Source organism: Ursus arctos, unplaced genomic scaffold (assembly GCF_023065955.2).
Source record: "Ursus arctos isolate Adak ecotype North America unplaced genomic scaffold, UrsArc2.0 scaffold_4, whole genome shotgun sequence".
NCBI lineage: Eukaryota > Metazoa > Chordata > Mammalia > Carnivora > Ursidae > Ursus > Ursus arctos.
The window spans coordinates 70,279,782-70,307,317 of record NW_026623056.1 but is presented as its reverse complement, the minus strand read 5'-3'; the positions used below and the strand labels follow the sequence as shown (position 1 = coordinate 70,307,317).

Sequence of the window (27,536 nt, the reverse complement as noted above, 5' to 3'; positions counted from 1 at the left end):
TATGTGACTAAATATAAAGGTTATTTTATTCTATTATTCAATTTATTTAAAATATAGCTTATTAAGAAAATAACAACGTATTTGGAGTGTATCACACATGTGAAGTAAAATATATGACAAAAAATGATCAGAGCAGAGAAATATATTATTGTAAGCTTCTTACATTTTACATAAAATGGTATAGTTTTATTTCAGGTAGATTGTGATAGATAGATACATAAGATAAATAGATAGATAAAGATAAATCTACTAAACCATAGATATTTTCCAGCCCCCAAATACATAAATATATCCATCCATACATACATAAATGAAAATGTAGCTAGTAGAGGAGATAAAATGAGGAGACAAAATACTAAACAGAAAAACAAAACAAAAAACCTAACTAATCCAAAGAAACCCTGCAAAAAGGTAAAAGGAACAAAGAACATATAGGACAAATAGAAAACAAATAGCAAGATGGTAGACTTAACCCAATATATCAATAATTACATTAAACATAAATGGATTGAACACACGAATTAAAAGACAGAGATTGTCAGACTGAATTTAAAAAGCAAGACACAACTATGTTTGTCTACAAAATATGTAATAATGTAAAGACAGGGGAGGTGAAAATAAAAAGAGAAGAAAAGATACACATGGAAACACTCATCATAAGGAAACAGGAGTGGCTATATCAATATCAGAGGAAATAGATTTCAGAAGAACTACTACCAAAGATAAAAGGAAAAATAGTATAGTGTTAAAAGGGTTAATTCATCAAGAAGACATAACAGGACTAACTGCGAAAATGACTGCTTGGGAAAGCATTCGGCAATTTCTTTTAAAAGTAAATATGCACTTACCATATGATTCAGCAATTCCACTCCTAGGTATTTACCTACAAGAAAGAAAACATGAGTACACAAAAAGATTTTTAAATGAATATTCATAACAGCTTTATTTTTTTTTCAAAGATTTCATTTATTTATTTGACAGAGAGAGACAGCGAGAAAGGGAACACAAGCAAGGGGAATGTGAGAGGGAGAAGCAAGAAGTAGGCTTCCAGCCGAGCAGGGAGCCCGATGCGGGGCTCGATCCCAGGACCCTGGGATCATGACCTGAGCCAAAGGCAGACGCTTAAAGGCTGAGCCACCCAGGCGCCCCTCGTAACAGCTTTATAATAATGATTCCAAAAGTAGAAACAACCATGGAGGTAACAAATTGTGCAATATTAGTAATAAAAAAGAACTACTACAAAACGTCATCATGAATCCCAAAGAAGCCAATCACAAAAGAATATATGCCATTTAATTCCATGTTCTAGAAAAGGAAAAACTTGCCTTTATTGATATAAATTAGATCAGAGGTGCGGGATGCTTGATGCGGAGAGACACAAAGTAATTTGGGAGTTGTGGAAATGTTCGTGATGTGGTGATTACACAGTGTATATGTTTGTCAAAATTCACTGTACTTTTAAAATGTGAAAATTTTATTTCTGTAAATTAGGCCTGGATTTGTTGACTTAAAAACAACAGTAACAACAAGGGTCAGGAGTTTTAAGGAGTTAACAGGACAAAATGTCACAGAAAAAGAGATAATTCTGAGAATTGAAAAGAACTTGTTTCACTACAAGAGAAGTTAGTGATTTATAAAGCATTTTCATTGAAAAGATGTGTAGAATTCATGATGCAAGACATTTTAGTTATACTTACCTAGACTGAGAAATTCAGATAGAAAAGGGGCAGGCTATTCTATTTCAATTAATGCTTCTCAAACTTTAATGTGCATAGGAATCACCTAAAGGTATTGCTAAAATGCAGGTTCTGATTCAGAACCTGCTTGGGTAAGAGCTGAGATTCTACATTTCTAACAGAACACCAGGTGATGATGATGTTCGTTCATCTACCGCACTCTGCACGGCAAGAACACATCACTTTTTTGAGGGATCGATGGTTTGTATCAAGTGCCAGTTTGGTCTAGAAGTTTCTTACTATGGAAACCATTCCTACTATCAGTTACATGCAGATTGACAACCCAGCCCGTTTCCTATTTGTGAACATGACCAGTACAGGTGCTTATGATGCTTTTGAAAATAACAGTGATTTTACATCAGCAGCCTCAGGTTCAAATCCCAGTTCTGTTTCTAAGAAACTATATGAGTTAGTCACTCCTAAACTGCAAAATGAGAGAACAGTTCCTGTTTCTCCTCCCTAGGCGGTTGTGAAGATTACAATAGAAAATGTAAGTTAAAGTATTGCATGAACTATAACCTAAAAATGAAAAAGGAAAAAACAAGGCTTAAAATGTCAAGCAAAGTGGGCAAAAGAATTTAAGTACCAGAGTTTGAGAACAGGGCGGGTCCTAAAAGTAAGGGGGGTGGGGGGGGCTCTGGGATTATCCCCGTGGGCGTGCAAGGAATGGACCATATTATAGGGGAGGGGAGCCCCATCTAAAAAGTAAGGTTCTGTATTTAAAATTATCCCTAAATTATGAAACCCGAAATATAAACTTTTCCCTTATTATATATTTCAACTGGAACCTAACTCGACGTTCAGTGATACTACTGCTTCAATCTGCTGATTTCGAACAAAATCCTACCCACGCATCTCTGTCCCCTTCTCCCATCCATTCGTCACTTTTCTGCCCCCGCCCCCCGCGGCCCCCGCCCGGGGGCAGTAGTTTCCACTACGCTGAAGGAGGAGGTGGTAACGGACTCCTCTATCTACTTGCCTCGAGGAGGGGGGCATATGAGTAGTCACGTTCCAGAGAACCGTAAGAGATTCGACCGAGAGACGCGGAATCACGAGAAAATCCTAGCGAAGGACGCAGCGTCGGTGCAGGCGGAGTGAGGGGCAGCCCGCAGGCGCCGTGCCAGTGCGCAGTTTTGCCCGCGACCGCGCCTCCCCGCGCATCCCCCCACCAGCCTTTGCGGGATGGCACCGGCGGGAGGGGGCGGGGCCGGGCGCGCGGCTGCCGCCTCCGCCGCGGCCGCCTCTGCTGCGGCCGGAAACAATAGTGGAGGAGCCCGAACCGCGCAGAACTGTTCCTGTGGCGCGCGGAGCCGACGGTAAAGACCTCGCGCCCCGGTCCCCGACCCGCCCGGGCCCCGCGATCCCGCGGTACCGCCACCTTCGCGCTTCGAGCCCCGCGGCCGTTCGCACTGTTCCGCGCGGGGCGCCCCGACGGACGGAGAGACGGACTCGGGTCCGCGGCATCCTGAGCGGCGAGCGCGAGCCCCCAACGCCGGATGTGGAGTGGGGGCCTGGCTCCCCGAGGCGCTGAGTCCCGGGCTGACCGGCTGCCTTGGCCTTCGGACCCCTTCTTCCCGGGTGGGAGGAAGTCCGGGACGAGGGGACCCCAAGGCACCTCCCAGCCCGGCTTGGACACCCCGGCTCCGGCCGTGCCGGGACGTCCTCGGGTGTTCGCGCTTCCACGCGTATTTTCCTGCCGCGGATCTCCGATAGGAAGCCTCGCTACGTCGAGTTAGCGAAACGCATCTAAGGGTTCCCACAATGAAGTTAGCAAAGCAGTGTCCCGAACAGGTCGTTTTTCCTGCATTTAACAGCGTTAAGTAGGTTGAAAGACCCCCGGCAGCGCTGCTAAGCTTTCTGTGCCTGGGATGGGGCAGAGCAGAACCCCCGCAAACTGCCTTTCTTCAGATCCCCTCCTCAACCAAATGAAATACGGGATCAGAAAAGGCACTTAGGCATAGTGACACCGATGGCAAGGCTTTAAGTTTTACTAGCTTAGTGTCTTTACACAGTAAGAGTGACACTGAAGTACAAGTATGGCGATGCTTGTTTGATGAGTCTGTTGCATTAGATAAACAGCATCCTTCTAGAAGTTCTTAATATTGCCATACTGTCAAGTTCTTGAAATTGCATAACTTTCCCTTTCTGTTTCTTAACAGGGGCACTATGAACGAAGAGGAGCAGTTTGTAAACATTGATTTGAATGATGACAACATTTGCAGTGTTTGTAAACTGGGAACAGACAAAGAAACACTCTCCTTCTGCCACGTTTGTTTTGAGCTAAATATTGAGGGTAAGGACACAGTATAGATTCATTTTATGGCATGAACTTTACTTTTGCTGAACTGGTTATAAGGTAAAATAAAATTTCTTGAGTGACTGGAAATTGTGCCAAGTGTGATGTGTGAAGATCTGTTTAAGGTAAGGATTTATGGAAACGAAGCTGAAGTTCTCACAGCTGTGAACTTAAAATAAATCTTTACCTTTTTTTAACTCCCACAGTACTAACCCCATTTTTGCTAATGTAAAAACAAAGTATGCGTATTGACTAGTAAACATGTTTTCTGGTTTGAGACCTTAATTAAGTTGTCAAGTTTAACAGACCTGTGTGGATGCTTTTGTTCTTTATGTTGATGGGCAAATGTAATTTAATTCCTTTGGCCTTCCATACTGGTACCTGACTGAGGTGAGCTAGAACTCTTTCCCTTAGTGCGGTCTTATCTGGAAAAACCTTTTTAAATTTTTAGATAATCTCATTTCAGTAGTCACACCTTTAATAATTTTTTAAAAGTAAAAATTTCTTAATAGTATCTCTGAAAGCATGTGAAAGAGTTCTCTAAATATTAAAAAAAATGTTATTATGTACTATTTGTATGGATTGGTGTACAGTTAATGTGTGTATGGACATTAATAGTTTGCCCCCAAGAAACATGTGGGATTTGTTTCTTTAATCTTGATGTTATAGACCCTGATCTTTAAAAAATATTTATGACTCAAATTAAAAAGAATCTTAATGTAAAAAAGCATAATTATATAATATTCATTTTCCATTTAAGATTATATTGGTTATGGTAGTTTTGCCGTTTTATTGTATGGAAGAATTATAGTTGCTAAACGTGATAATCGGTGGAAGATCTTGGATTTTTCAGGGGTAAATGGAATACATATAACTTTGGCTTTAATAAGTATCGTAATTATAATTAATTTAAAAGGGCTCACTTAAAAATATGATCCTTGTATAGCGTCTGAATTACCATGTCCTTAATAATACTACAGTGAAAGATCTAAATTTATGTTCTTTGAAAATAGAGTTGACCCTATATATTCTTTTACATTGTAGATTTTAATGTTGGATGGGCAAAGGCATTAGAAATGATCCAGCTCTCAAACCCATATTTTACATTGAAGGAAACTGAGGGCCAAATAAGACTGTTCAAGTTTGCTCTAGTGGTGAGGGCGAATTGTTGTTAGGTGCCAGACACTGTGTTAAGCATCTTACGTGCATTACCTTACTTAACCCAGAATAGCTCTGGGATGGCTTCTGTTATCCATCTTAAAGGTAATGGAACCTAAACTTTGAATATAAGAAGTGTACTTTGAAGTCACACAGCAGTAATGACATGCTGGGATTTGAAGCCCAGTGATCTGTTTCCAGTATATATGATCTTATTTCCATTGATTTATTGTCAGTAGTTATTTTAGTTGATAGGGCTAATGTTAGAAGCCCATTTTCCTGAATCTTAGTTAGCTATCCTTGCTATTTGGTCAGCCAGCTTTTCCTAACCAGTGCTTCTTACTAAATCATCATTAGTGGTGGTCACGCTGTGATAGAATTTTTCCACAGAAACCTAAACTTCCATAAATTTCTAGCCTTTTTAAAATATGCCTTTTAACTGGTTTTCTATCATTATATAGAGAATATACAAATATTCCTCAGGTACCACTTTTGTAAATATTTCATTTCTGATAATATCTATTTTTCTTTAAAAGATTTATTTATTTTAGAGAGAGAGCATGCGTGAGAGTTTGGGGGGAGGGAGGGTGGGAGGAGCAGAGGGAGAGGGGGAGAAAGAGAATCTCCAGCACAATCCTTGCTGAGCATGGGCTCTGTCTCAGGACCCTGAGATCATGATCGAAGCCAAAATCGAGTCCAACACTTAACAAGCTAAGCTGCCCAGGTGCCCCCTGATAATGTATTTTTTAAATTTAATTTAATTTAATTTTTTTAAGTATTTTATTTATTTGAGAGAGAGACAGCACGAGCAGTGGCGAGGGGCAGAGGGAGAGACAGACTCCTTGCTGAGCAGGGAGCCCAATGTGGGGTGAACCAGAGCTTGATCCCAGGACCCTGAGGTCATGACTTGAGCCAAAGGCAGAGGCTTAAGGAGTAAGCCAGCCAGGCGCCCCGCCCTCTGATAATATCTATCTTAATATGGAAGTGTAAGTCATATGTTGTCGAAATAATAGTTATGTTGAACTTAAAAGATGCTTCTCAATTTGAATTAGAACTGTTTCATTTTGTACTCTACATACACTCAGGATTTTATATTTTAAAATGTGAATTTTAAAAAGAAGAATTATTTTAGAATTAAATTTTCATCTCAATTTATTTGAAGTGAGTTCTCCCAAATACATACATTTTTATATTTACTGCATTGACAAGCTAGTCTGTTAAAACCATTTTAACTTAATGTCATAAGATTATTACAGGAGAAAAGAGAGGGGAATGAGAATTCTGAATTCCACAAAATTTTGGTTTTCATATCAATATACAGGTTTTTAAGTCATTGAAAAAAAGGTGATGATAAAGTAATCGTACCTGAAAAATAACAAGGTATATTCTATGTCAGTAAATCTTTTAAAGTGTTTTAAGGTTTCTTTCCCCTACAAAGCTGTTAGCACAGTGCCAGTCAATAAGTGTTAGAATGTAAAAGGAACTTGAAAAAACATGACATTTATAGTAGTTTGGTATAACTTTTTGTAGTAAGGTAATGTTGCTCTTACCTGGTTTCTAAGTTTACTAATTGCTAAATTTGCTCTAAAGCATTCTATTTTCTCTGCTAAGAGTCCAGTTAAAAAAAGTTTCTTGAGGATTAATAACAATTTACCTAATTTTGAGTCCACACATTTGTAGTAAACAAAAATATTTTACTGTCTTTGGGATTGCTGATTAGGTCAAATCAAAACTGGCCTAATCAAATGGCCTCCTGTTTAAAAGCTGTGTGCATGCATATATTTATAAAATGAAAACAGAAGAGAGAGAAATAACAAATCTTGTCAGATTTTGTATTCTGAGCATGGCTCTAAATTGTCTTTTTTCTGTGACTAACAGTAATTAAAAGGAAATAGTACCTACATTTTGTGTACTTCCTGGTTAGTTCAAGAACCTAAGAAGTGTACTTTGAGGATTCAACTCTTTTGAAATGCTCAGAAGATTGATTTTTTTTTTTAAAGATTTTATTTATTTATTTGACAGAGATAGAGACAGCCAGCGAGAGAGGGAACACAAGCAGGGAGTGGGAGAGAAAGAAGCAGGCTCATAGCGGAGGAGCCTGATGTGGGGCTCGATCCCAGAACGCCGGGATCACGCCCTGAGCTGAAGGCAGACGCTTAACCGCTGTGCCACCCAAGTGCCCCAGAAGATTGATTTTTCTTTGTACCCATAATTCACCAGTAGAATAATTTGCCTATGGATTAGAAGACAGATGCATAAACTTCCTAATACTTGTGGCCTATATCCATGCCCCTAAATCACTATAAACTTTTTTTATGTATTTCTGATCAGATACTCCAATATGCATCATAGTTCATTACGCTAAAATCTCTACAGTTAGTGATGACATTACTATCTTTCCCTAAGCTATTGAGGCTGGGAGGAAGTTAGCTCGGGGCAATCAGGATGAAATCAGTAATGAAACTCAGCTGTAAAAGGTAACGGAGTTAGAAACGAAACTAGAGGGGACAAAGATCCAGGACTCTGATCTGTTACTTCATACTCTCTGTTTTCATTTTGTGCCAAAACGTGCAAATAATTCTTAGAGCATCCTTACCTTCCTCTAATAATTGACTTCCTTTCTTTTCTGTGGAGATAAATTTTTTATAAGACTGGATCAGTTCCTCTTACACCAAGCAAGGTTTTAGTCTTGATGGTTGATTAGTAAGCATCATTGCGGTCTTCATTCTCCCCCTAATTTGTTGAACTTTCTAGAAACTTTTCTAGAAGCCAGTCCAAATTCAGATCCTTGCTAATCTTTCCAGCAAGAAAATATCTTTTCTCTTGGTTAAGGCACTGGTGAACCCAGTGCTTACTTTTATTTTTATTTTCTTTTAAGATGTTATTTATTTATTTGACAGAGAGAGAGACAGCCAGCGAGAGAGGAAACATAAGCAGGGGGAGTGGGAGAGAAAGAAGCAGGCTCCCAGCAGAGGAGCCTGATGCGGGGCTGGATCCCAGAACCCCAGGATGACGCCCTGAGCTGAAGGCAGATGCTTAACGACTGAGCCACCCAGGCGCCCCCCCAGTGCTTTTAATCCCATTCTTCCTTGATTCTGTGCTTTGACCAAAACACTGTTCACATGGTTAGTAGTTAGGGAGCAGTTTGAATCTCAGTATTAAGTCCTGATTTGGTTTGGATGTCAGGACTGGTTATTTACTACTCAAAGTCTGTCAATAGCGCTTCCTCTGTCCCGCTTCTGATATACTAGCATCTTTCCACTTAAGTTAAAGGACCCCACCCTTGTGATAGGGAAACTGTATATATAGCTAACTGAATCTGGCATTAGCCTCTTTCTATTGTTTCACATAATTGCAAACATCATGCATTGGTATTAACTTAAGAGAGCACTTTTAAATACAAAACTTTATGTGACTTTTGAATGTTAACTTGGTTATTTTTTTTTTTTTTAAAGATTTTATTTATTTATTCGACAGAGATAGAGACAGCCAGCGAGAGAGGGAACACAAGCAGGGGGAGTGGGAGAGGAAGAAGCAGGCTCATAGCAGAGGAGCCTGATGTGGGGCTCGATCCCAGAATGCCGGGATCACGCCCTGAGCCGAAGGCAGACGCTTAACCGCTGTGCCACCCAGGCGCCCCTAACTTGGTTATTTTTGATATATTTAGAAATACAGACACAAGGGTTTGTTTTTTTTTTTTTCTTTTTCCTTAACTGCCTTTTTGATGTCACTTTAAATAAACTTGAAAACTTTTTAAATGGCAGTAACAGTAAACCTCATTATGGACAGAAGTAGGGAGGGATAGAAGTGGAAAGTGGGTTTGACTGATGATAAGTTTAAATTATAGACTGTTTTTAAAGAAAAATAATTGAATCTAGGCTAACAACATATAGTGAAGACTTGGGACTTAATTGGTAACCCATTTATGAGGAGCCAGGTTCTACAGTCTTATCCCTGTCTCGGTGACTTTTTTTAGTTACTCCCAACTTTCCCTCCCTTTTAACTTCATTCAGTTTTCTAATTCTAAAGCCTAGGATGAATTTAAAATTTAGATTGTGCACAAATTTTGGTTGGGAAGATATATCCATTAGGAATGAGATCTGGCTGTACATAACAGGAAATCCAGATAATAAAGGTAAAATAAAATAGAATGGATATTTATATCTCCCGTATAAAAAGAAGTTGAATCTGGAGTTGGTATGGTCGCTCCATGATCAGGTCTCAGGTTGCTTCTGTTTTTCTATTCCACCTCCCTTACCACATACTTAACCGTCTTGAAGGTCATCTGTTAGTAGTCTTCTGCATCTAAAAAGGAGTTTTTCCTGAATTCCTGCCTAATAGTTTCTTACACATTTCATTGCCCTTTAAGAGAAGCTGCTCCAGATAAAGTCTGTGTTTTATAAAGAAAAGGACAAAGGATACTGAGTAGGCAACAAGCAAAATCAGCCACAGAGAGGCCTTTCTAGCAATTAGTTACTCCACGTTGAGGACAAACTATTTGAGCTACAGCTAATACCAACAAGTAATGCTCTAATGATTCTTCTGATCCTGGAGTTAGAACTAAAAAGGATTTTAGCAAAATGAAGGATTGTATTCTGAGGATGGCCATGCAGCCAGATCACATGTTGCCAGAAAGCTGTAAGAATTCTCAAGTTTCTGACCTATCTCACTATATAACATGTAACGATTAATGCTCTTTCTCTTAAAGAGACCCCCCTCCCAAGTATTTTACTCTCTTAGGAACTTGTGTGATAAAGCAAGTTAGAGATTATAAATTTGGAAAAACTCTTCCTACTTTCTCCCAGACTCTGTTCATGATAGACTAACAGGGTAATTCCACCTTCCTCATACCTTTACAAGGAAGATTGCTTTTCGGCAGCTGGACACACCTGTCACTGCTCCGCTTCTGCTCTGCTGATGAAACATATGGGCCCTGGACTCAGACCTGGCCTTGCATCTTGACCCTGCCACATACTAGTTGGCTTTTCTTAGCAAGATATCTAAGTTCCTGCATCAAACTGGTTCTCAAATGGAACCAGTAAGAGCAAATTCATATTTGTATTTCTTAATCTTACAATTACTGTGCCAGAATCTGTTTCAGAAGACCGAACTCCAGTTGTTGCCATTTGTTCCAAGAAGAGTACTTGCCATAATAAGCAGTGGGGCTCAGATTTGTTTGTTCTTGATGCTCGGGATGGGGCTGCAGAGTGACTGAAGCATGGCAGTGCGAGCACAGGTTCTGCTCCAAAGGCCCGGAAACTTCAAGTGGGGCAGACACTCCGGAGCCAGACCGTCGGGATTCAAATTCCCATTTACTAACTGGGGGAACTTGGGCAAGTTACTTAAGGGTATTATTGTTCCGTCAATTCAGCTAGAGGTATATGCCCATCTAAGTTTTAAATAGAAAATGATTAATATTTATTTTCTCCCATATAGTGGCACAGTGTATAGCTAAAATGCCTATAGAAATGACTAGGAATGTGGGAAACCCTCACTTTGCCAACTGATTTTTAAGCATAATCGAGCATTTATTAGAGCTAACAGAGCTCTTCTATCAGGACTAAGAGGTAAGTGGTAGTAGTTCCATTTATATGTGGTGAAATGAAGGTTCTGAGGTCAAGTAAAGTCGCCTTAAAGTCACATTGATAGTAGACAACACAGAAGGGATTCAGATCAGGTCTCTCGTGTCAGAGCTGTTGTACCACTGTGGGAAATGAACGTTTCTCTGTTCGACCTTTGTCATATTTTAAAACCTTAAATTGTAGACCAGCACCTGTATAATGATGCCATTCACTCAGTGGTTTTTGTAATGTTTCTGATTAGTCCTGATAATCTTTTATAGGTTTTTGTTTCTCTGTTTTTTTAATGTTAGCATCCTTGTCCTAGGGTTTTCATCCTCACTCTTTGGGCTTTCATAACCTTTTATATAATGAGAACTAGCAAAATAACTCCTGTCTCCTTCCCCTCTTCCCCCAAGCTAATGTGCAACTAATTTTTATACATCTTTACTGTATAACCCATAAGGACTTCAAATTACATGTCCAGATCTATTATTCCTACCCTATCCAAATCTCTTTTCAGAATGAGTGAATGAATAAATAAGTGAATTCCCCCTCTATCCCTGTAACCAAAGATATCAGGATTGGAAGTCAAGTGTGGAGAAGGTAAAGACTGACATGCCTAGCTAAAATATATGCAAGGTAGCTCCACAGAGAGAACCCACCTGTATCTTAATTCTTAAAAAGTTACTTCTCAAAGCGCCTTCCCTGCCCCTTCCCCCTCCATCACCACCACTGCTCTCCCCAGTGTTCTTTTCCTCACAGCACCCTTTTCTTCATGGCACTTGTTATAATTGTTTACTGTAGTTATTTGCTTGTGTGTTTGTTTGGTGTGCTTCCCTACCCCCATTTGTAATTCCATAAGGGCGTGGATTTCTTTTAGAGTCTCTTTTATTTACTAGTATATAATCAGCAGTAGCACAAGGACTGGCAGGGAGTAATGAATAAGTATTTGACTGATGAGTGAATCAATCTAAGGGAGACTTTAGAGTACTGCTTTACTTTACATTTCTTTTCCTTTAAACTTGCTCACAGTGAAACTTTTCTGCTGTTTTGCTGCCCTTTTACAGAATTTCATGAGATCTTTTTGAAGTCTACTAAAGGTTTTATGAATTTTACCAATAGAAGAATTCTGTATCATATTCAAAAAAATAAAACGTAGCCAATTATACAATAATTGGCTCTATTTCAGTCAGAAGGATAAAAAACATAGTATTTTTCCCCAAACACAGAGCAAGAAATTTTAACAGGGCTATGTTTAGAAAGAGGGTTTCTAGACCCATTTTATACATTGCATTTCTCTTATTCTGTACACCCCAACAGAGTGATTGGTGCTCATAATGATGACCTCAAGGGATTTGATGATATCCTTTTTAAATCAGTGATAAAAACATATTACTTAAATCACTAATTTAAAGTAGAAAACAAGGAAGCAGAATATACAACCCAGAATATCTTAGTAATAGCATCATAATTTTATAATTACATAATTACTTTTATAAAAAGGATTTGTTAGAATACTTAAAAATGGCATTCTGGTTCAACTTCATGTTATCTCATCCCATTGTATGGACAAAGACGCAAAATGTTTTGTGAGATGTGGAAATAAGTCTAGATTGAAAATCTTCAATATGTAGGTCAAGATTATCTATTCTCAGTAAAGGGATACAATTTTTGTGATTAAAATAATTTAAAACTGTTACTGGAAAGTTGGTAAAGACAAATCAGCTACCCAAAAAGAAAAGGTAATTTTTCTATTGCATGCAAAGTAATATTGGCCTGTGAAGAAAAAAGACAAAGATAGGTTTCTCTGTTCTCTGGAAGAAGTGAAATACCACTCTCAAGTTGGGAGAAGATAGTTCAGCTGTCGGTAAATACTTAAGGCATTTACACTTTTAGATAAGGGACTTACCTAAATAATAGATACCGTTTGTCAGGTGTTGTGCACTTTACGTGCGTTGTTTTACTTCTTAATATAACTGTATGAGTACTACGTTATCCCAGTTTGATTGATGAGGAAAGTGAGCAGAGAGCCTAGCTAACTAGTCCGAAATTGCACAGCTTACAATTTCAGACCCAAGGTCTCCGATTCTAAAAAACCAAGTGCCTAAATCATTTCTGCCTCCAAAGAAAACTACATGAACTATTAAAATTTAGGAAATATTAAGTAACTTTTAGGCAAAGTTAGAGATGAATTATACAAATGTGAATATTGAGGCAAGGAACAAAATCTGGGTCTCAAGAGACCCGTAATTTTTAAAAATTACTTCTACCCATATATTATTTGATTAATACATGTTCAGTGGAATATCTGAAAATAAACATCTCTGATGACCAAAGAGAGTGGAATGATGCAGTTTCCATATAGATTGTAATCTCAACAAATAATCTGTCAAGAAAATACAGTTTTTAGAACTCTTGGATTGGACTGGTAATGATCGGAGAGAAGGGACACACACATGTGGCTGTCTTGCCATTCCTGCCCAGAAAGGATAAGCTAGTTGAACTGTAGACTGACATTTGCTACAGAATCATGCAGGTGTCAGCTGGTAATGAGGTAATGGTTCTAACGCTGTCCTCCCAACCATCCAGGTAATGGAGGCTAACATACCCTGATTAGTCTTTCTCTCAAGAGGAAATAGGGTTCTGAGTAAGTGGAAGCAGTTAGTGCAAACACAAGTGAAAATGTTAGCACCATTCCTGGAATTGCTCACCGTGTTCCCTTTTGCTCATCGGCCCTAATAAGTGCCTGGGGCACTTTGGGAAAGAGAAACAGGTATTTTATGAGGTGAGTTTTCTAGTTTCTGAATTTAGAAGATAATGAGCATTGAACTTAACTACATCAATAGAACATTTTAGAAATATTTAGGACGTAGAAATATTATAACACCTTTGTTGATGTTCTAATAATAAAACTTAAAATTTTCCAGTGTTTATTACTGAATATAATATAAAGACAACATATCTTTGTATTTGTATAGCACTTTGAAAATTGGAAGGTATTTTTACAGCACCTTAAATTTAATCTCCACATTATAAAGGAAATTAACATTAAGTGTGAATTTCAAATATAGTAATATATGAAAGTGTGTAAGTGATTGAAACCAAAGCAGCTAACACTGAAAAAGTGTCAAAATGTGATATTAACTATAGTTCTAGTTAGAGTGGATTTAAATTATGCTAAACCAGTTTGGCACACCATCTGTTAGGATTTTGATAAGGGGAATAAACCCATTAAACACAGCCTTGGATTTATAGTTTGTGATAAGGGAACATTGTCTGTTTATTTACAAATAATTTTAAACTGGTGTAACTATTTCTGATAGCTTTTTGCCATTACTGCCTCAGTTGTATACCAGTAAGGCAGAATAATGATTTGTGTGTACCCATTAAAATCTAAATCTCATAACTGAAGCTATGTGGCTGGGTCCATAGCAATTTTTTAAGCCCAGTTATTCAGTAAATATTAATTAAGCAACTGCCAGAAATTATTCTAGTAGCTGAGGATAAGACATTGAACAAAACAAACATAAATCCCCACCATTGCAAAATTTACTTGAGGTAAAAGACAATAGAATAAATTAATTATATAGCATGTTAAAAGAGGATATGGGATTATTTGCCTTTATGAAGTATAAATTCAGGCACTAATATATTTTTCCATGTATTATCTTACAATTCACAGTTAATGTTCATTTCCTATGTAATAACGTGGAGATTGAATAGACAGTAAAAGTACCTTCCAGTCTCTAAAGTGTCATACAAATATACTTAAATGACATTTTTAATATCTAAAACTTAGGATAGCTGATGGAATAATATCTACAATGAATTTTTAGGAACAAAAACTGCTAGTCTGATTTGAAAACAGCCCATATGTTAGTGGCATTGGGGAGTATTTCAAAATTAACATAAAATACTTAACGACCTTTAAGTATTGGGGACGGTGTAAAATATTTCAAAGTTTTTGTATTCTTTCCACTTTCTCATTAACACTGTTAATATTTGCCCTGAGAACATCTCTGTTTGTCATTATTATTAAAGTATCCTTTATAATTTTGATTATGTTACTTTGGCTCCTCAGATTATTTTCAGGATATCAACAATTTTCAACTCAGTGTCAAGCAATATTTTGTCTATATTTCTACTACAAAGTAGAATAAACACAATATAGATAAAATATAATTCCTATATACTGTGTCAGAAAGTTCTCCAGAAAACTCAGTTTTAGGTTACTAGTGTATTTATTAGCTGTGTCTGATAAATACCAGCCATAAGTGTCTTGAGAAAGAAATTAAGATCTTAATCCAGGGGCGCCTGGGTGGCTCAGTTGTTAAGCGTCTGCCTTCGGCTCGGGGCGTGATCCTGGAGTTCTGGGATTGAGCCCCACATCAGGCTCCTCTGCTGGGAGCCTGCTTCTTTCTCTCCCGCTCCCCCTGCCTGTGTTCCCTCTCTTGCTGGCTGCCTCTCTTTCTGTCAAATAAATAAATAAAATCTTAAAAAAAAAAAAAAAGATCTAAATCCAGTTAAGACTGGATATAGAAAAATTTCATGTTTTTTACAGACTGTTTTTTCTACCACCCACTCCTCTTAATTCATTTATTTGCCCTCTCCTTAATTTGTTTTAACTTATGCTTACTCATCGTCTTACCTACCTACAGTTATCATCTCTGTACCCTGCCAGCTTGACCAAAAGGATAATTAGAATGACAGAAATGCTCATGTCTCCCATATTTCAAAGGAAAAATCAAGCAAAAACACTCTTTCCTTTAAACCATAGTTCTTGAAACGGTAGTGTTCATTCAGGGTCTCCTCTGTCTGTCCTCCCATCTTACTCTTCAGCACCCCTATAATTGGCCACCATTTTCAAAATCTGACATTTAACATTTCCCACTTTCTTGAAATACTTGACTCCCTGGGTTCTATGATAAAATATGTGTCTTCTTATTTTTATCCAGTTTTCTGTGTTTCCACGTTCATTACCTGTTACAGGTCCCTGAAATACTGGTGTTTCATTGAATTCTGTCCTTCTATTCTCATACTGCACTCCTCTTTCTTTCACTGCAGTGTCTTCAACCATACCTCTGTACTTTACCATAGACACAGTGCCAGGCCAAACCAAATCTTTCTGTTAAGTGCCAGACCTGTATACTCAACTGCTTGCTGACCCCTCCGCCTAGATATTCTGTATGTCTTGAATTCAGGTTTCTTGAACTGAATATATCTACTTCCATATACACATGCAATTTATATTTCATTCATCTTTTCTTCTCATGAAACTCTGGGCTCTTTAGGCAGAGATTTTGGTTTAATAGGTCTAGAGTTGAGTCTAGAAATTTGCATTTTAACAAGAATCCCAGCTAACTCTTCAGCAGATGGTCTCAGGAGCAAACCTTGAAAAAGCGCCCTTAGTGAATGAATGGTTCCAGGTTCTTCAGGACCTTCCATGTAGAGTTGTGTCGGTACTTGTGTAGAGCACAAATCTTACTAGGCTCTGCTGTTCAAGCTGTGTGCCCTGGCAGGGATGAGTTTCTGATACACAAAGGCGAATAGGCCTATGAGTTAGCAGCAGGTCCTGTCTGTTACCCCACTTCTTCCACCCATACCCTCTTTGCAGTCTGTCCCTGAGTCCCATTTGTTCCCTACTTTTCATTCCCACTGCTGTACTTTTGTCCAGGCCCTTTTTCCTCCTTATACCAGCATTTCCTCAAGACCACTTAATTCATTTCATAAATTTAATCCCTTTATCCCCATCACTGCCCTACACCCCCAGTTCTCTCAGTGTCAAGAAAGGTCATTAAAGTACAGATCTCTTCATGTCATTCATTGTCATAGAACTAACTGTCCCCTGACTCCTTGCCATTTTCTTCAGGTTAAGTTATTAGCTCCCTAACATGACATTTAAGATGTGTTATGATATCTGTTCAACTGGTCACTTTCATCTTTCATTACCCTCCATCTTTGTCTTTCTCACTCCGGTTGCCTCCCTTTCTTTCCCACTTCCATGTCTTTGTTTGTCTAAGTTTCCTCTGTTCTGAACACCATTTACTTCTCCTTTCTCCCAGTATGCAACGGCCCAACTTTTGGGAGTACATGCATCAAATAGAGGTAATGATAAATAACATCATTGCCTGTGTTAAAGGGGCAGCTGCGAAGATCACACAGATGATGAATATGGAAGCCCTGTGATACGTGATGCAAATGTTAGTATTAAATTCAAATATAGAAGGATTTCATTTGCATTTCATTTCAAAAGATGAAATACTACTGAAAAGATTCCTGTGATTGGTTTGTATATTGAACAGCTTCTCGAGTGACAAAATAATTTAATGTTTTACGTACATTGAGGAGGCTTGAATTTATTGAGTTTACCTTTTCTGGGGGGGTGGGAGGCAGAGGGAGAGGAAGAGAGAAAATCTGAAGTAGGGGCGCTTGGGTGGCACAGCGGTTAAGCATCTGCCTTCGGCTCAGGGCGTGATCCCAGCGTTCTGGGATCGAGCCCCACATCAGGCTCCTCCGCTATAAGCCTGCTTCTTCCTCTCCCACTCCCCCTGCTTGTGTTCCCTCTCTCGCTGGCTGTCTCTATCTCTGTCGAATAAATAAATAAAATCTTTAAAAAAAAAAAAATCTGAAGTAGGCTCCACGCCGAGCACGGGGCCCATTGGTGCGGCTCAGTCTCACTACCCTGTGATGATGACCTGCGCTGAAATCAAAAGTCCGGATGCTTAACCAACTGAGCCACCCAGGTACCCCTGAGTTTACCTTTCTGTGATTTGATTTCACTAGGTTTTTTTCTGCTCTAGCTTTCATCACGTCCCTCGTGTAGCAGCTGCTCAGAAAATTATTTCACCACAGAAATTTGTTTTTTATCACCTATATAAACTGTGTTCACTGTGTCTTTTTTCCTTACTTTGGGTCTTTGGGTCTTCACCAAGGATTGCCAGATAAAACTATAATGTTATGATTTTCTTTGGAGCAGGAGAACTGCTTTCATTTGAAGATAAATACTCTTCCTTGCTACATACATTGTTAGTCTAAAATTCTCACAGTCTTGGTAAAACTTGAGAATTTTAGGCATGTGTGTCTTACCATTTCAGTATCTCAGTTTTTATTGTTTCACTTAGTCCATTGGAACATACAGTACAATACTTAAAGCATAATTTGTCTTGGACTAAGGAATGCTGTGTTCTTTCCCAAACCAGAATGTATTTCTTCACAGGCATTTTTTAAATGTTTTTCATTGAAAAAGCAAATTATGCCTATTACAGAAAAATCAAAATACAGGAAGCCATAAGAATATTAAGATTCATAGTCCCACCTATCTACCGTCAATTTCTTGATACTTTTGGTATGTTCTTCTAAATTATTTTCTGCAGTAGATTATGTATGCGTATCTGTGTGTACACATGTATAGTAAATTGTGTTTAAAAAATGAAATCAAACTGTATTTACCAACTAATAATCAGCCTTTTCATTCACTATATATAAGGAACATCTTTTTCATGTTAGGTAAAATTCTATCACTTTTTCTTTAAGGTTGCATCCCATTGTACCCTAATTTATTTAACCACTATCCCATTGATGAATGTTCAGCTTCCTTGCAATTTGCCAGTACTGAAACATCTTTATATGTACATCTTTTATGCATGTCTGATTAAATCCCCATTCCATTGTAGCTCAAATTCCCAGAGGTAAGAGTTTTAAATCAGAGTCATGTTCCAATTTGCAGTCCTATCATTTGTTTTAATGGCTTCCATTACTGCTGAATTAATACCATGTAATCTTCCAATTAAGAAAAAAAAAAACTATTTGTTTCATGATAGGAAAATTTTATTGTATGTCAGTTCTCCAACCCCTTTGTTTAGTTCTTTCTACTCTAGAATTACTATGATGCAATTATAACACGTAGTCACAATATTTCTATTTTAGCATTTTGCAGTATGACTCATCAATTATTATTGCTTTTTTTAGCTTTTGTTTCTTTTATGAAATGGTTAGTGAATTGTAATGATTGTTTCCCATCAGACTGAACTTTTACCATTTACTACCTAGAGTAGTGAGTGAATTATACATGCTTTCAAATTCACTAGCTAATACGTCTCTGCCAGATGCTGCCATTTAGCATTTATTTAAGGAATAGTCAACTAGAATTTCAGGAACTGTGATTCAAATGTATGCAGAAGGTTGAGATGCAAAAATGAGGCTTTAAAATAGCTGCAGGACAGCTTTTCATTTTGCTTTTCTTATTTGTAAGAAAATAAATCATTCAGAACCTTAACCAGGCAGACAAGCTTTCTGGAGATAAAGGGCAAAGAATTCATATGCCTATCACATTTCTTGCTTTTGAACTTATAATTTTACTTTGTCATAATGATTTTCCCCCATTTATCTGGTATTACTATAAAGGCGGGTTTTTTCAGTGTTTCTTTTATTTAAGTAGCATGTATCTTTTTAACTTCAGGAAAGTTAGGGGTTTTGTTTTCTGCAAATTAGTGTCTCTTTGTGTCACATATAAGTAGATATTTAAAACTGATAACTCAGTCATACTACAGGTAATTTGAGTAGCTTTTTAGGAGTCTTTTATGACAGCTTTGTGTACAAAAACAATTTTAGAATAAACGTCAGTACACTCCGTTAAAGCTCTTTTGGGGGAAATGGAATAAGTAGAGGTTTACTTGGGTCAGTGGATTATTGACTTAAAACTTTATGATGCACCTTTAATTGTGCCACTTGAAAATTATAGTCTAAATTTGACATATTTTAATGTATTAGCTTTTTGTATGCTACTGTGAGCTTCGTATCCCATGTGAAACCATCAGTAAGCTTCCATCCATGTTCTCATTCCAAGTACCCTTTTGCTTAATTACCTCTGGACAAACTGCCCTGTCCAATTTGCTAGCCTCACCACAATGTGGTTATTAAACTTAAAGTTAGATAAGGTTAAAACTTTAGTTCCTTGGTCATTCAGCTACATTCAAATGCTTAATAGCTACAGGTGGCTAGTGGCTACCATATTGGATAGCACAGATACAGAACCTTTCCATCATCACAGAAAGTTCTATTGGACACTGCTAGTTAAAAAACAGGTAGCTAAATTAGGGAATAGAATTGAGTGTGGATTGTTATTTTTTGTACTGTTAGTAATAAACAGTTGTTATGTAGGTGTGTTTCCCCAGTGTTCCAACTGTTAAAATGAAAAAAGTAAAATTCACTGAGAGGTTGTCTTTTTAACAAGTCATTTGCAGTTTATATATCTCCTTTCAGTACCAGACCTCAGTTCCTTGGTCATTGGAGATTGCGGTTTATCTTTTAACGTTCTCTCTCTGAACTCTTGCTCACTGAAATTTGCCCTTATAATTCATTTACTGGATTAAGCTGTTTAACTGCTTAATCCTTCTCTTAGCACACACAAAACTTTAGAATGGAATAAACATCTTTAAGCTGCAATCTGCTGTCTAAAGACCACCTGTTGGTATATCTTTCTTTAGGGCAATGATTCTCAAAATGTGGAAAAGCAAGTTGCTGAACCCATCTGTATATTGGCGTATTGTGGTTGCTAGCAGTTCCATCTGCTAAATGCAGAGATAAGCAAATTACCTGTTACTTTTAAACAGTATGTTTGGTACTTGAATATGACACACTCTTAAGTGACTACTCAGTTCGCTAAAGGCATGAGGTGGGAGGGAATAGACACTGTTATAACCACAGTACTCACTAAGGCACATAGGACAACCAGTAAAATAGAAGCCTAGCCTGTGGTGGATGTGGAAAGGAAGCAGGTGCTCCAGCTTTCTCTCCTTGCCTTCCCGCCTTTGGTCTAATTTCCTACCTTTAGTCCCATGACAGGATAGACAATCGGAGCATCTTCCCACTGTGAGTGGCTGTGATGGGCAGTAGATACAATGGTAATAACTCTTCTTGAATCCTAGCTTGGCTGCTCCTGCTTGCTCAGCAGATGGAGAATAGCCTGGTCGTGTTAGACGTCAAAGCATCGTTGGGGGAAAAAAGGAAAGCATCATTGGAAGAAGCAGTTTTTATACCAGCGCAGTCCAGACCTTATATCACTGCATAGTGTTGATACAGTACGAGTGTCACTAACCAACATGGCTGCACAGCCTGCTAGAGGTCACAGGAACCCTACACACTCATGAAGGAAATGATAAGAACTGTTTCGAATTAAAGAGCACTTGCCCTATTTTCAGATGGTAGCTGCTTCTCATGACTAGCCAGTTGCTGCCAGATCTTCTGATTTGGTTTTTAAGAGAAACCAGATTATAAGTGGATATGATTTTTTTCTTTTCAAACACTTGTAAGCTAAACAAAACTTGTCTGCAGTATGGTTGTGGGTGTGCTACCTCTGCTTCTAGAGCTTTTCCTCTCTTCCTTTGGTCAGAAATGGGAATCTGGTCCTCACAAAGAAGTTACCTCTTAATCCCTTTAGTCTTCCTTAGGACAACAGAGTTTAGCTCCCCTCCTGTTTTTGTGATGAACACGTAAGCTCAGGATTACTTCTTAATATGGACAGCATATAAACGTGCAGCTACTTGTCCTCCCTTTCTTAGCAACCAAAGAAGATCACCAAATAAAAACACCTTAACTCTTGGAATATTCTTTAAACTGGGCAAAATGTGAGCCTCCAAATAAAAAATTTTAAAGCAGTACTACATGAATAAAATCGAAATTATTGATCATATTTGAAGGCAATATGTTTAAAATTTCTTCACAGCATGTTAACAGCCTGGAACTTAAATTCATAACTAAATTTTCTTGCCTTATTTAAATATTAAGAGAGAACACACAAACCCACAGTTTGGAAAACCAATACTGCCAGTTCTCTAATTCCATTTCATGTTTGGAGTGAAAGCTGACGTGCTCGCTCCCTTCGGGCCGTCCAGGCTGCCACTGCTGCGCACTACGGCTCCACATCCAACCTCCAGTTGTAGCTTGTTCGCTCTGCCTGTGGAGCAGCAAATTGCAGGAAGCCGCCCCTTTGCTTGGGAAATGAAATAAGTAATCAAATTCAAAATGAAGTCTAATTGACAGAGAGTAAGCACGCATAAGGCAGCCAGATGATAGGATTCAAAAATGTGTGAAGTATAAAGCCATGTAACATCAGTGTAGTCGGCTGAGAAGCGTGTTATTTGACAGGACCAGCTGGTGGACCATTAAGAAAAGATTGCTTAGCTTACCTCATTACCACCAAATCACAAATAAGATCTTCAGGAGGCTGGGGGTAAAATCCAAGGATGATGGGACATGTAATAGGACTTAAGTGTTTGGGTTTTGTACCTCTTTTGTAGCGCCATTTAGAGTATCACCTTATTAGGGAAAAAAATATGTTACTACGAAAGGCAGATTAAATATAAGCATGGAAATATCCTTGTCTTAAAAGGGCCACTGTGGTAGGTAGACAAAAAGAATCTATATTTGAGTGGCTTTGCTCTTCTGTGGGTTTAACCAAGTTTTCTTAAAAGTAAATTGATCTTAAAGAGGGATTTAAAGAATAGAAATGGGGATAGCATGCCAGATGGGTTAGTGGGAGGGTTTTCAAAGTATGTGAGAATGGTATAACAAAATCAGAGAGAAAGTGGGAAAAGATAAAAAAAAAGAAAACTATTGAATAGGAAGAGCTTAACTTTTTAAAATACCACTGTTCATATAGAAATATATTGTCTATATAAATTTCTAAATGGCCTCTATCCAGAAGAAACTAGTACTTTAATAAAAGCAATTATGTTTACCAATTAAGTGTTTGATTCTCTAATATTGACCTCATGGCAGTAAAAATTACAAGGACATTTTTGAAGTATGTTTTAAAGAAATTTTCATAATAGTTAAGGATGTCAATTACATTGGCCTTCAACTTCTTTATTAGTAAGGAAGTTGTAATGCAATTTTTGTTGACCTGGTTTGGAAACTCCTTATAACTCAGCTCCTCAAAAATATCAACTCATTTAATTGCATTTAGATCCATTCCCTTTCAAAAGCTGCTGAGGAAACAAATTAGTGCTCAGAGCTGTTTACACTTGTAAATGCAATTAAAATCGAAAAGTCAGTAGGGAAACTCACTGGGATCTCTGATAATAGCGATGGTTGTTTCTCTTACAATAATTCGAACTGATGAAGTAGAAAAAACAAAATCGCTTCAAGAGTTTATAAAATGGCATGTATATCGTGGATACAAATTAAGTGGGCTACTCAACATTCTTTGCTAGACTAAAAAGTAATTTGTTCAAATAATATGAAGTAGTCAGTGTATTATACTTTTTGTTTCTTCTACTGCGTGGGATATTTTAAACTGTGTTTATAAAACAAACATTTTCAAATTGAGCCTTAAAACAGTCAAGTTTTAAATTGTTAGGGAGCTTAAAGAAATGAAATGTATTAATGAGCTACAGTTTGCATAAAACAGACTTCTTATATATTCACTGCATGTAAATTCTATTAAAATTATACAACTTAGTAGAAGTTCATGATTTTGCCTGGCAGATTGATGCCACAAGATTGCCGTCGCTCTATCAGGGCCACTCATGAGTTCTTCAGACTAATGGCCCATTAAACGAAATGTAGGAGTAACTTCACTGGAAGATGGCTTTCTTTCATTAACCTCTGAGTACCCTGGCAAAACTGCACAGCCGGGTTCCCTTGCCTAGGATGGGCAAAAGTTCATTGTAGTAGACCTTGAATGATAATTGGTAATAAGTTTTGTTTGGGTTTTTTTTTTAAATATAATTTAAATTTTCCTTTATTCGTTTAACGACTTTTTCTTGAGTACTCACCATGTGCCAGGCATGATGCTGAGGATACATGTAAAACAGATACGGTCCCCTTTCTCACAGAACTTAACAGCCGGCGATAAAGACCAGTGAAGAGGCACTTGAGAAATCTGGTCTGATCAGCTAACCCAGGTATATTGGTTAAAAGAAGCTTCTTGGAGGAAGAACTAGATAGGAGATGGGGGTGACCCGACAGTGTTGTGGCAGGGGTGATACGTGGGTGAAGCAGGATTTGGGATGCTGTACTGCTGGATTTTACAGCAGGAAAAAAAATCTATTAAAATGGACAGCAAAACATTTGGGATGGGTAAGGGGAGGAGCTGTCAAGGAAGGACCCCTGGGTTTCTTCCTTGAGCAGTTGGTGGTGCAGACTCAGGAGGAGAAGCAGGTTTGGGATTTGGGTACTGAGAGTGGAGGAAGAGGCATTTGTTTGAGGAGCCCGTGGGTCATCTAAGTGCGAGTGTTCGCTGTATTCAGAACTCTTCTTGCCCATGACACTTTTTTTCATATCTTTTATAGGTGACTTTTTCTCCTGAATGTCTCAAAGAATCTGAAATTTGTTACATTTATATATTTGCACAGCAAATTGAATATCGTAGCTCTCTGATTTGCTGTTCATCTCAAAAGATTATTTATATGCATGTAATCATGTTCTTGTCTGGGTTCCTAGCATTCATTGGGGGATTTAAGTAAAAATTCAAAGAAAAATTATTTCTGAAGAAAGAAAAGTTATATTCCACAAATTACTAAGAAGAAACATTGGATAAGAAAAATCGTTAACTTCAAAAGCCCACGTTATTCTTCAAATAGACATCTATGGAGCTGCTGTTGAAGCTCTGGGTGTATCACAAAATTTGTTGTTTCATATAATTTTTAAGTTTTTATCAATACAGTTTTTGAAGTTTCTGAATAAATACCAAAAGCCCACAAAATTCACAGCAAAAAAAGTATTTTCTGTAGCATAATTTAGAACTCTTTTTATATGCCAAAGAATTTCCTTTCATATAGGCAGAAGGAGAAACTTGTAATCTACTCAGTTTATTAGATTCCACTAAACCATTGCGTCGTGGATCAGAGCTGTGGCCGCGGGCTATCTGAGACCGTTGACCGTTTCAGGGATTGGCCGTGGCCATGTGCTGGCGGCGAGACTGGAGGGAGGCTGCAGAGTAAGGCGGCTCTTCAACAGATCTTCCACTTAGTAAAATAAGCAACTTCGAGCTCTCTCTGCCTCCCTACTGTCTACCCAGAGCAGTAGGATTAGAATCAAACAGCAGATTGGAGCTATTTATTTGGTCTGTAATTTGTATTAGCTACTTTTTATCTTATCTCTGGTCTAAAACACATATAATAAAACTTGTAAAGATTGGTGAACTTCCTTTTTGTGTCACTTTACCCAGTCTTCAGAGTGTACACTGTGGTATCAAGTAGAGTTTTGAGAGTTTGCACTTTAAGTATCTTAATTTTGCTGGAAATTTGACCCTGTCAAACAATTAACTGGTAAAAAAACAAAAACATAGACACACACAACTGCAGTACAAGTAGCAAAGGCATAAAAAGAATGTGTATGAAAGTCAGTTTAAGTTCAGTTTTTGTGCTCCGCGGAAGACACAAGGCTGAGATATTTTGAGTTCACCTCCTGAGATCAGCTGTTCCCATATGCTTATTACATTATCGCTGTTCGGGAGGTGTACTCACATAGCTTACTTACGAAGGAACCGAAAGGCCATTTAGCACTGGTTTTGGCAAACTCAGCAGGTCCCACCATTGGCTGATGTTACATCGTTTTAGAACAAATTAATACAAGCACTTTTATACCTGATTTAATACCATTAAAGGGCAGATACTTCATTATCTTACTCGTAGGCCCAGAGTTTAGAGTTCGGTTAATAAAATTGTTACAGCTTCAATTTTTAAAGGATAAATGCAGAATGTAATTTTTTCTGAGGAGTCAGCTAAAACATTTTTTTTAACCTAGTACCTGAGTGGCTCTCCACTTACCCTGTTTTCAAAGCTAAGCAGATTTACACTGGTTAATTCTGGCAGGCATTAATTTTCAGCTCCCCATCCCTTATTCACCTTCAGTATAAAAAGCACTGCTGTTTGACTTTAATAATATAGCTTGAATTTATGAAAATGTATGAATGTATTCCGTGTTAAGAAATGTATGGTGTTTTGAAAATGTATTCTATAATCTGTATTTTAAAAAACAATTGAAATGACATACTTAAGCTCTCTTTAAAACTTGGGAGATAGAGGGGCGCCTGGGTGGCTCAGTCAGTTGGACATCCGACTCTTAATTTTGGCTCAGGTTGTGATCTCAGGGTCATGAGATTGAGCCCTGCATTGGGCTCTGCACTCAGTGCAGAGTCTGCCTGTCTCTCTCCCACTGCCCCTCTCCCCTCTCACGTAATTTCTCTCTCACTAAAATAAATAAATAAATCTTAAAAAAAAAAAAAAAAAAAGTTGGGAGATAGAAAAGTGTAATAATATTTCTGCTACTTACGGTATATAATGAACATTTGTGAGTTAAAGAATTATACTGGTTATTGTATCTTAGCAGATTGACTTCACTGCTGTATGAAAAATAATTGTGTGTAATGTGTTTCTTCCAGAAGATAAAATTATCTTGATAAAGTTTGATTAAGCTAAAACAGAAATGTGAAAACATTTTTAGATCTTTCATTTTCTTAAAAAAATAAATCTAACCAGTTCATTGACTTCTTGAGGCTTTTATTAACGTGTATGTTTCTGGTTCTGGTGTATCTTTCCCCAGTGAAACATAACTAGTAATTTAAGAACATGATTGACTATGTATTTATTGGAAAAAAACTGTCAAGCATTTCTGTTATTGAGCCTTATAATAGAGATTTTTGCAAGTGTGTGCTTCAGGAAGAGTAGTGAAGAAAGCACTATACTGTAAAGGCCAACATTTTGTAAATGTTAATTGCTGGTTTGGTAGTACTTTTTTATAATTGTATGCAATAACATGCCTCTGGACCAACGTCCTTGGAAAGGCCTTTATTATTTATAAGAATTAAGTTTTACTGAATATATAGTTCAGTTGAAGCAGAAATTATTAGACCATATTTTATATTATTAACATATTGTTTTTATATATATATATATATAACATATATTGTTTAGCATTTTTCCACTAATTTACAAACCACCACTGATATCCGCGTTTTACTAAGATTTTTGTATACGCATTGTAGCTTTTAAAAAACAAAATATTAAGTCTTGTGTTTCTTATTTTTTCCCTATAGGAGTACCAAAATCTAATCTCTTGCACACCAAATCGTTAAGGGGCCATAAAGACTGCTTTGAAAAATACCATTTGATTGCAAACCAGGATTGTCCTCGATCTAAACTTTCAAAAAGTACTTATGAAGAAGTTAAAACCATTTTGAGCAAGAAGATAAACTGGATTGTACAATATGCACAAAATAAAGATCTGGATTCTGATTCCGAGTGTTCTAAAAATTCCCAGCATCACTTGTTAAATTTCAGGCATAAGCCAGATAAAAAGTTACTCCCACAGTTTGACTCCCAAGTACCAAAGTATTCTGCAAAGTGGATAGATGGAAGTGCAGGCAGCCTTTCAAACTGTTCACAAAGAATATTGGAGCAGAGCGGAAATACAGACTTTGGGCTTGCTGTGTTGCAAGATTCAGGTGCCGCTTTGTGCCACAATAGTGTATTGTGGCCTCATAGTCACAACCAGGCACAGAAAAAAGAAGAGATAATCTCTAATCCAGAGGCTAATGTCCCAGCCCAGCATCCACGTTACAGCAGAGAGGAATGTAAGTAAAATGGGGAGAAAGGTAAAGATTGCAGTTTTGTTGGCTTTTGTTTTTTTACATTTTTATGTAGGTGATATGTCAAGAATTTTGCTGTAGAATTATAGATTTTTATAGTATATTTAAATGACAGGTTCACCCTAGCAAAAGTGAGGTGTCTCGGGTGCCTGGGTGGCTCAGTCGGTTAAGCATCCGGCTCTTGATTTCGGCTC

At 37.7% G+C, this 27,536-nt stretch overlaps 1 protein-coding gene across 2 annotated transcripts in view; it reads left to right on the top strand.

Moving 5' to 3' along the window:
* The first annotated feature begins 2,914 nt into the window (after positions 1–2,914).
* CUNH21orf91 (chromosome unknown C21orf91 homolog) overlaps positions 2,915–27,536 on the top strand; it is a 31,698-nt gene continuing 7,076 nt past the window's right edge. Inside the window, exons 1-3 of one of the 2 annotated variants that reach the window (XM_057306887.1) lie at positions 2,915–3,052; positions 3,896–4,029; positions 26,791–27,327. In XM_057306887.1, the coding sequence (XP_057162870.1) occupies positions 2,919–3,052; positions 3,896–4,029; positions 26,791–27,327 (805 nt within the window). In that variant the 5' untranslated portion in view covers positions 2,915–2,918. The remainder of the gene's footprint in view (positions 3,053–3,895; positions 4,030–26,790; positions 27,328–27,536) is intronic. The other variant, XM_026482120.4, reaches the window with a different exon arrangement.